Source organism: Heterocephalus glaber, unplaced genomic scaffold (assembly GCF_053883595.1).
Source record: "Heterocephalus glaber isolate CG9 unplaced genomic scaffold, H.glaber_assembly_v1.0 deba00001662, whole genome shotgun sequence".
NCBI classification, from domain to species: Eukaryota; Metazoa; Chordata; class Mammalia; order Rodentia; family Bathyergidae; genus Heterocephalus; species Heterocephalus glaber.
In genome coordinates this window covers 4817439-4827193 of record NW_028258403.1, presented here as the reverse complement: position 1 = coordinate 4827193, position 9755 = coordinate 4817439, and the positions used below count along the sequence as shown (strand labels likewise).

Sequence of the window (9755 nt, the reverse complement as noted above, 5' to 3'; positions counted from 1 at the left end):
TGAGAGTGGCCTGATTCCAAGAGTGAGCAGAGGGAAGAACTCAGACAGTGAGCAAGGAAGGAGCATCAGACAGGTCAGGCACTGCACAACCAGGAAACCAAACTCCCCTCACCATCCAGAGTTAGATTTAGGAGCAGAGACACTGGGGAAATATAAAAACTTGTCTCTGCTCTTCAATGAGCGTAATATGCTTACCTATAAAAGACCTTGTTCCTCTGCATTTCCATGGTGTTCCTGGAAAGAAGTGAGAGTCTGGCCATAGAAGGCTAGGGGAAGAGAGACTAACACAAAGCCCTGGGCCTCAGGCAGGTCAGGACAACTGCAGAGATCTGCTTGAAGTTACCTCTTCTCTACCTGTAAAGCCCTGAAGGAAGCAGGGTCCATGGAAGTTGGAAGTCCCTGCTATCCAGCCCTTAACCCTTTGGCTGTGAATCATGGGGATCCCCAGAGGATCCCAAGGGAGAGGCCAGGGCAGCCAGGCCTGCGGTGGTTGAAGCATATCCATAGTTAAGCCTGTCAGGTTTACCTCACTTTGTCCCTGTTGTGGCTTCCCTGTCAGACCACAGCCAAAGGAATAATTGAAGGGAATGAAATGAAGAAATTAAAATGTGGGCAGGATTAAAGGTAATAGGAAGCGGGGTAATAAAACATCCAGGAAGCAGCAACAGCGATTCCTAGACTGAAGGGGCTGGAGAAGAGTCCATAATTGGTGGTTAGGGAAGGAGAGGGCGTTGCCTCACAGGAGCTAGGTCCTTAGAGTAGACACAGCCCCTGCCACCGTGGTCCTTCAAGGAAGAGGCCAGAAAAACATGTGACTCTCCCAAGGCTCCTGTTCCAACCGGAAGCCCAGGGGTGAGGGAGCCTCCACTTGCAGTATTGAGATCAGGTCTCGGGCACCACACAACAGAAAGGTGAAGCAAAGACCTGAATGAGGACACCCAGACACTAGTCCTGCTCACTCCTGTTTCTGCCTGTGCGTGCTGGAGCTCAGGGCTGTGCAGATCCCTTCACCATCAACGTGAGTCCCACTTGCTGCATCCTAGCCTTCCCACCCAAAGAACTCCAGCAGCCCAGTTTAATTGATTAGCTCAGATGAGATCTCCCCAGCCTCACTGGAGTTCGTAGTCTTCTGCTTTCCCATTATGCCTTGCTGGTACAGTGTTTCCCCCCAATCTTGTTCCTCATCTTCTCCATGAGACCTTCCTTGACTCCTGCCCCCTTCCCTAGCCCCTGGCTTGCTCTATGTATTTTTCCTTCTATACCTGCTAACGTACTATAAGATTTATTTTTTAAGTATATTGATTATTTATTGTAGCCTTTACCTCTAGGTCAGAGATTCTTGTTTTGTTCACTATTGTACTCCAACTTCCTAGAACAGTACCCGATACAGAGTGGGTGTTTTCAATACTTTATGCATGGTTGCACCCATTCTACTTCATTAATTGATGAGTGCCTTCCCTGCTGTTTGTTACCCACTACACTGAAGGGACTTGAGAGAGGTTGGGACTTAACTATATTTGTGGCCTCCATGGTGCCTGGCTCAGTGTGTGGCCCATAGTAGAGAGCAACACATGCTTTACTAGTTGAATTATTCTTACCACCAGAACCCATCCCGCAGAGGATGTGCTGGCGAGGGCCTTCAGAGAGACAAAGGCCAATGGCCAGGCTAGAAGCTTTTTCTTGGTTCCTGCTTCTAGACTAGTTCAGAACAGGGCTTATGGATAGCAAGAGAAGTGTCTTCAGGGCCATAGATAATTTGAAGGCCAGTTTCTCCTCAACTGTGGTGGCCTTGGGTGTGTACTCATGGAGGATGGTGCCCTCAAATATGACTCAGGACAATCAGATGGAGCCAGGGGCCACCTCTTGCCCTACCCCCAAAAGGAATTTCACCACTGACTACTCTCTTCTATCTAAGTAGATGTTCTGAGGGCTGGGGATTTAACTCAGTGGTGCCACCGTCTGCCTTGCAAGCATGAGATCCGGAGTTCGATCTCAGGTACCAATAAATAAATAATAAATAAATAAATATTCTCAGCCTGGAATTATACACAAGATTTGGTTTGGCTATGTTTTTTTATTCAGTTTCTCAAATGCTTCTGTGGTGCAGGAAACATTAACATCCACTAGCCTCCCTTAGAAAGAATCCGGAATCCCTCTACCTCCTGCCACTCCCCACAGCTCTGCTCAGCCTCTGCAAGACCCAGCTCAGAGAACAGGGTGCAAAGTCTGATGGGAAGCAACAACCACTCCCTACCATGCTGGGTCTGCCACAGGAGACAGGGGACCCTCCAGCTTTACCAAGAGTATCCAGAGGTGGGCATGAATTTGAGTTTATTTTAAGAAAGACATGATTAAAGGACAAATTACAGAGAGAAGGAGCTGGGATCCTTCAGGGACCTGAGTCTCTACTTCTTTTCCTGAAGGTTCCTCAGGAGCACATCCTTCGGCTCCACAGCCCCACACCAAGAATCTCACACATTGGCTGGATCAGCCAAATCTACAATGATCCTTCAGAAGAGTTCTGAGAAGAACACTGAAGGGTTTTCTTCCTTGAGCCAAGTAGGATCAAGCCTACAAACTAGTAGGCTGGAGTAGCTGCAGTCCTTATCCTCAGGCCCTAACAAGGTCCTCTATCACCCACCTCAGGCTCTGCAGCCCAGATCCACAGCTGCTTAGCCATCCTCCAGTCACCTCAGAGCCGAGGTGAGAAGCCAGCCACCATGATGCTCTCACCAGTGATGTAGCTGGCATCTGGGGAGCATGGAAAGGACATAAGTCTTGCATAGTCCTCAGGCTGCCCCATCCTGGATGAAAGGAAGACACAGCATCAGTCATTGGCATACTGGTTCTGCTGCCCTGGGGCTCACAGGCCACAAGCAATACTGGGCTCCATGAGGGGACAGAATGGACTCTGCAGGGTTACTTGGACCCCAGATTTCAGCACAAAAAGTGGCCAGGAGACAGACAGGGGTCTGCTCATGAGGTACACTCAGCCGCCCCTCCCACCTGCACCACCAAAGCTCTGAACACCACTTGCCTCTTCAGCTGATGGTTCTCCTTGAGGAGGTTCCAGAAAGCCTTGTTCTTGTGTAACTGGACAAATGGAAAAGATGAGAGACTCAGGGCTGCTAAAACAAAGAGATGGTCAGGGCCCCAAGGCTGCCACCTGGCAGAGCACCCATGGCAGGTTTGCCCATCTCAAGGTGGGTGGCCTGGCCCACAGCTGACTGCAGCAGGCAGTGAGGACCGGGGCACGAAGGATGGTAACCTGAAGCTTCAATCACCCCTTATCCCTTAGTCACTGAGGAGAGTTTCCACTGAGCTAGGCTGGGGGTGAGGGACACCCCAGTCCTCACTGTTTTGCTGGAGACAGTCTTGATTAATCCTGGAACCAGGCAGTTCACCCGTACATCCTTGGGGGCCAGCTCCAATGCCAGGGTCCTGGTGAGGCCCAGCAGGGCTGTCTTGCTGATGTTGTAGGCACCCAGTTCCTAGGAAGAGAATTGAGAGTGATTTGGATTTAGGAGAATGGAAGAAAGTATCATTTGGGTTTCTCACCTATAGAGGATCACAGCTGAACAAGGCCAGAGCTCACACAAGCTCTCTATATCTTGTCTGAGAACAGATCTGAGGGACCCAGCAGCCATATGGGCATAAGCACAGGCCAGGACAGCAGGAATAAGGCAGGGATCTGTCCTGAGCACTACCCTTATGGGGCTCTGGAGAATATAACAAAGTTGTCCCTCACCATCCACCAACCAGGAGCCAAGAAGCAAGCACTTACCGCAAGTGGCATATAAGCTGCAACAGAAGATACCAGGGTGACAGCACCAGCCCTGTGAAGAGACAGAGATGAGAAGAGAGATAAAGTTAATGACTTACTACTGATCCAGATACTGTGATGCAGTCTAGCAATGAAATCTAACAATGCAATCCTTAGACAGCAGTAAGTATCCTATTTTTATTTCTATTTCACATGAGGAAACAGGATAAGAGAGATTGAATAACAGCTGATGAGTGGCACAGCTCAGATTCCAGCCCTATTTCTCATAAACAGATGCTTATATTCATCCCTTGTACATATGTACTTTTCTGCCTCTTTGGGGAAGAGATGAGCAGAAAGCCAGGTGCTGAAGGAGAGGGTAGGTGGCTTAGAGGAGATGCACTCACAGCTGGGGGTGAATTTCTGTCAACAAGCAGCCTCGAAGAAGCACATGCACCAGGAGAGGCAAGAAACAAGGGACAGGATCTTTTCATTCTAACCAAGACAAGGCCCAGCCAGTTCTTACAAGGTGTCACTGTAAGAAGAGCACTCATGGGCTGGGGATTTAGCCCAGTGGTTTCGCCGCCTGCTACGCAAGCCCAAAGACGCTAGTTCAATCCCCGGTACAAAAAAAAAAAAAAAAAGAGCACCCATATCTCTAGGATCTTCAAAAAGACAGGGTTGCCGGAAACCAAGACTCAGGAAGTGAGGAGGTTTCTGGAATGGGCATCTCCCTGTGGGGAAAAGGAGGGAAAATCTTGGCACAGATTTTAAGTTAGGGCAGAGGGATTATCTGTCTGTGAGAAGACCAGACTAAGTAAGAATGACCAGCCCACAAGGTTAAAAAGCTAAAGCACAGCCTCTTCCCAAACTTAACAATGTCAAGCCCAAGGAGCACGTATTTGACCCATAAGACATCACCCTTATTCTGCAGTTAGTAGAATTAGAATAGCAGCCACACAAAGGGTGAGGCAGAACAGAGGGAGACGGGGAAGGTAGAGATCTCAGAGGGCTCTCTCTCTTTTTGGCTTAACTTCTGTTCTCCAGACTCAATTCCTGTGCCTCAGTCTTCCCATCAGCCCCTACTCCCACTCTGCAACCATACCCCCTGTTCTCCATGTGGGGCAGGAGCTGGCTCAGCAGCAGGGCCAGGGCCTTCACATTCATGTCCAGGATCTGAAATCAGAGCAGAAGAATGAGGAAAGAGGAAAAGTATGTCAGCTATGGGCCTGTTCACATGATACTACGGTTCTTGTAATTTGTACAACAGACCCAAATGTATGCAGCTGTGAGAGAGCAGTTCCCCTTCTAACTGGGTGTTGTGGCTTATATGTAGATGTCCCCTCAAAGCCTCATGCATTTATAGGTCAGGCTTTTGGGAAGTGACTGGAGTTAGGGTGTGTGAATGTGGATCAAGATGCCTGAATATGGATTAAGGGTGTGATAACTAAACTAGCCTACTGATTGGTTTAGAATAGTCCTGAGTGTGGATAATGGGAAGGCCCACCCTGGGTGAGGGTGGTACCACCCAAAAGGCTTGAAGCCTGGATGGGATAAAAGGAAAAGGGAGGCTCGATGCTGCTGCTTGCCACTTGCCACCTACTGCCTCCTCTGCCATGAACTGTTTCTCCTCTGCCATGCCCCTCTGCCATACTACCTTGCCTTGGAGGCAGCCGGCTATGGACTGACACCTCTACAGACTGTGAGCAGAAATAAACCTTTCCTCCTTTAACTTGTGGGTGTCAGGTATTTTGTCTTAGCAATGAGAAAAGTAACTAAGACACTGAGTCAAGAAGTATTTCACAGACAGGCAGGCTAAGAGATAGGCCTGTGAGCACATCCCCAGATAAGTGTATTGTTTCAAATGGACAGAGAAAGAAAAGATTCAGGGCTTTGAAAGAAACTGAACTATGTTCTTGTTATGCAGAAAGAAGCTATAAATAGAAGCCAGTGGAAAAAGACTGAAGGCAGAGCAGGTGAAGGAGAAGCAGGTGCTGGGATCCAGAGAGACCTCTGGAATAGTTACCTTTGTTGCTCTATGGTCCATTTATTTGTGCCCTTGCTTTGTCCCAATAGAATTTACACCATGCTCAAAATGCAACAGGATAAGGAAAAACAAATAGGTATTGTGTGTGAAGAAACAGAAAATAGAAAAAAGTAAGGGTAGAAAAATAAGAAAAAGCAAGAGCAAGGCTAGTGCTTACGATTCACAGTGTATGGTAAAACTGGGCATTGTTTTATAAATCACTCACTGTCTTTGCAAGCTGTGGGTGCCTTCACACACACCAGTTTATTGTACACTTGGACCTGAGTTTCCTGCAGCCAATGCAGACACAGAGACACAACAGCAAATTGTCATGGGATTAAGATGCCTACAAAGATGGCCCTGTGACTAGCCTGGATCTGGGCGTATGGGTCCTGCACTCCAGGAACTCTGTTTTGTGGGTTTGGAAACAGAGGAGAACACAAAATGCAGAGACTGAGCCCAGGGGCTGGGGTTAACTCAGATAGAAATAGAGTGGCACTACTGTCCCTCCTGTGGGGTGCTGTCTTGAGTGAGGTCAGCATTGTCCTACATCCCTGGGACTGAGGTTGCCCACCTGTAACTGACCAGACCTGTCCACTATTTTTCCCACCTCTTCATCCCATATGCACTCATCCTCTATTATCGTTGGTTGGTTGCCTGGTTGGTTGCTTGGTTAGTTGCTTGCTTGCTTTCTTGCTTGTCTGCTTGCTTGCTTGGTTTGTGACCAGGTCTCACTATGTGTCCAGGCTGACCTCAAACTCAAAATCCTCCTACCTCCTCTCTTGGAGTGCTGGGATTTCAAGCATGTGCCACCATACCTGGCTCCCCACTCATCCTCCAAATGTGGGCCTGGTAAATGCCTCAACTAAGTGCTACTCCAGCCCATCTGATGACAGATTATCATTGTTGGGCATGACTCTCCTGACTAGAAAAAGTGTCTCACATGTCTAAAGGGGTTACCAACATGAGGACTCTGAGAAGAAGGAGCTGAGGGTTAGTTAGACTGTGAGCTTCCTGGTCAAAACAGAACCCTGCCAACCACAGAACATCTACCTAAAGCTGTGTGTGTGCATCAAGCTGGGAAGTGAGATAAGACGGGAGCCAAATCTGAGCAGAAGAAAGGGTGAGATTCCACCACACACCGTGCTGAACAAAACTGTCTCATTAGAAAAGAAGGGCACATAGCTGTATGTGTCATGAGGTCCTGTCTAGAGCTCCAGGAACCTGGAGGAAGCTGCACACTGGAGAATGCCTAGGTGAGGAGAGGGGTAAGGAGGTGTGGCCATGGTGTAAGTTAGAGGTTTCCCTACCAGCTGAAGAGAGTGGGTCTGCCGAGGCAAGGTCCCCAGAACTGGCTCGAGGATGAGTGATAAGGAATTCCCCTCACAGGACATCTACTAAAAATTGCATTCAGTTAAAAGCATGGCATCTGGTAAATTCTAAACTCATTTTGTGACGGTTTCACCTCCAAGATGGTAACAGATGTGACTGGGGGACAATTACTCCATCAATGATTTCTGCCCAGTGGTGCAAAATTGCTTGTTGACTACTAAGTCATTGGAGAATAGAGGAGCATTAGAGAAAGTCAGGTGGATTGTCAGCATGTGCCCCTAGCTCCAGGAAGGAAGGTTTCTAACAGTTCTGAGAAAAGGAGTCATGAACTGAGACACTAAGAAGGAAAATTACTCAGGAGGGTTAGCAGACTGTCCACAATGAAATTCCTGCTACATAATCACAAATGATCTTTCAGAAACATTAGGAACGAAGCTAAAGAGCCTGGGAGGCTGCTCAACAGTGGCTGCAGGGAGCTCAGATTTCAGGTTGTCTCTGAGGATGGAGCCAAGGGCACCCAGCCAAGGGCAGAGAGAAAGGGGGAGCCACCCGGAGGATGATGTCAGCAAACTGCAGCAGAGGGGCTGGGGAGGGCAAAACACACAAAGGCCAGCATGTAGGAAATGCTTTCTGCTTCAGGAAAAAGTTGAGGTGGGGTAATACAGGCAGAAAGAATGGACTCAATCTTTGTCCAACTGATGAGTCAGGGGGAATTGCGGACAAAATATGGGAATGAATGGAACCAGAGGTAGGAGAGTAGCAAAGTCAAAACCAAAGACAGACCATAAGACATTTTACAGGGTCTTTCTTGGACCCTTGTGGAAAAGCTGCACACTCATGAGATGCACTAATAATGGGCTGGAATGTCCGAGCCCAAGGAATACTAGGGACTGGATCCAGTTCTGGCAGCAGGTTCATTGGAGGACAGTGAAGAGGCCCTAGTCTAGGAAAGCTAGAGTCTCAGCAGCAGAACTGCTCATCAAGAAGGAAAATGATCACCAATATATGTTCCCCATGGAAGGATGTAAAAAATATAAACTCTTGGCTTTTATGGAGACACTCTTCCTATATGTTCACAGCTGTATCCCAGGGCCTGGAACAGTGCCTAGCACAAAGCAAGGACCCAACACACTGGATGACTACGTGCAAAAGAGATGGGAAGAGAAAAGAAAGCAGAAAGAGTATCAGAGCCAGATTTTAAAAAACAAACCAGAGAGCCACACAAGGGCTGGAGAATAAGTGATCAGGCCGGCCATCCAGGACCTGCTTTTACAGTAACCTCAGGAGGGGAAAAGAAAGTCTTGTCTGGGGACAGGCGCTGCTGGAGCCCAGCGCAGAGCTGGTGTCGAACTCTCACCTTGTCCCACGCCTGCTCAACGGTCCCCAGAGTGCTCCCCACCAGAGGGCTGACCCCAGCGGTGCAATCAGGAAGTCCACACCTCCATCATACTTCAGGGCCTGTAAGATGGGCATGGGAGAGTTTGGGGCAGCCTGAAAAGGCTTCATCCTCCCAGATACCCCCAGCAGCTCAGGACATTGAGGCAAAGCTTGGTGATGAGATGCCTCAGCCAGGAATAGTCATGAGACCCCTGTGGAAACCATGCTTGTGAAGGAAAGTGTCTTGGAGGGGCCCACAGGCTGGCTCTTACATGCTCAGGCCTAAGGTCTTCTCCAGGAACCTCCTGGGGGTTTCGCCCACCCCCTTTAGATCCCTACTCAACCCTGGCTGCTGTCAGAAACAAGCCACTCTCCAGAAAGCCTCAGGCCCCCACTCCAACCCACCCTACCCAGGGCTGAGCAGAGAAAAGGAGGTTCTATACCCTGTCCTCTCTGTCCTTCCACCCTCAACCCCTCACTTTGGCCACCAGCTGCTCCCGGTCCTCGGCCTTCCCCACATGGCACACAGTGCCCATCACACTCAGCCCCTCCCCCTTCAGCATGGCCACGACACAGTCGACATTCTGCTGCTCCCAGCTGCTGATGACCACATGGGCCCGTCCTGGGCCAGGCACCGGAAGACAGCAAAGCCAATGCTGCAAGTGGAGGTGGAGGTCACAAGTCAGTCTTACCCCTTCCCACCATTCTTCCTCTACCCATCCCTGGAAATCAACAAAAGGGGAAACTGCTATGCAATCCTGAGTCTTCCCACAGAAGCCAGGGTCCCTGTAAGAGGTCAAATCCAAAGGTCAATCAGGGCACTCACCCTTCATTGGATCCTGTGACCACAGCGACCCGATCAGCCAGCAGGCCCTTTGGGGCTGTTTGACTCCTGCACATCCTCACAGAGAGCTAAGTGTGGTATCGAAATAGGCACCCTCGGGCCCACATGACTGCTGAGAGCATGATGACCAGTCTTTCATGCTTACTGTTGAACCAGCCCTGGAAGAAAGAGTCCATTTCATTCATGGCAACAGGGAGCATGAAGGTAACCTGCCCATACCCCTCCAGATGGACAAGGCCAGCAGCAGGGAGTGTGCTAGGTAGGCTGCATTTCAGACACTTGAGTCTCAAGGTCAGAAAACCATTCCATGAAAATCCCCTAGCATATGACAGACACTTAAGAAAGTGAGAACCAGCCTTCAGGCAACAGAGATTATTCTCCAATTCATTCCATAAGAAAGCACTGAGCTCTTA

At 49.2% G+C, this 9755-nt stretch overlaps 1 protein-coding gene across 1 annotated transcript; it reads right to left on the bottom strand.

The window, feature by feature from the left end:
• Positions 1–2809: 2809 nt before the first annotated feature.
• LOC101706828 (dehydrogenase/reductase SDR family member 2, mitochondrial) lies at positions 2810–9496 on the bottom strand. Its single transcript, XM_021243896.2, is given in 9 exon segments — positions 2810–3093; positions 3357–3491; positions 3785–3836; positions 4869–4939; positions 8479–8540; positions 8543–8579; positions 8978–9114; positions 9117–9154; positions 9325–9496. Coding segments are annotated over 9 exon segments (723 nt in total). The 5' UTR covers positions 9399–9496; the 3' UTR covers positions 2810–2976.
• Positions 9497–9755: the final 259 nt, after the last annotated feature.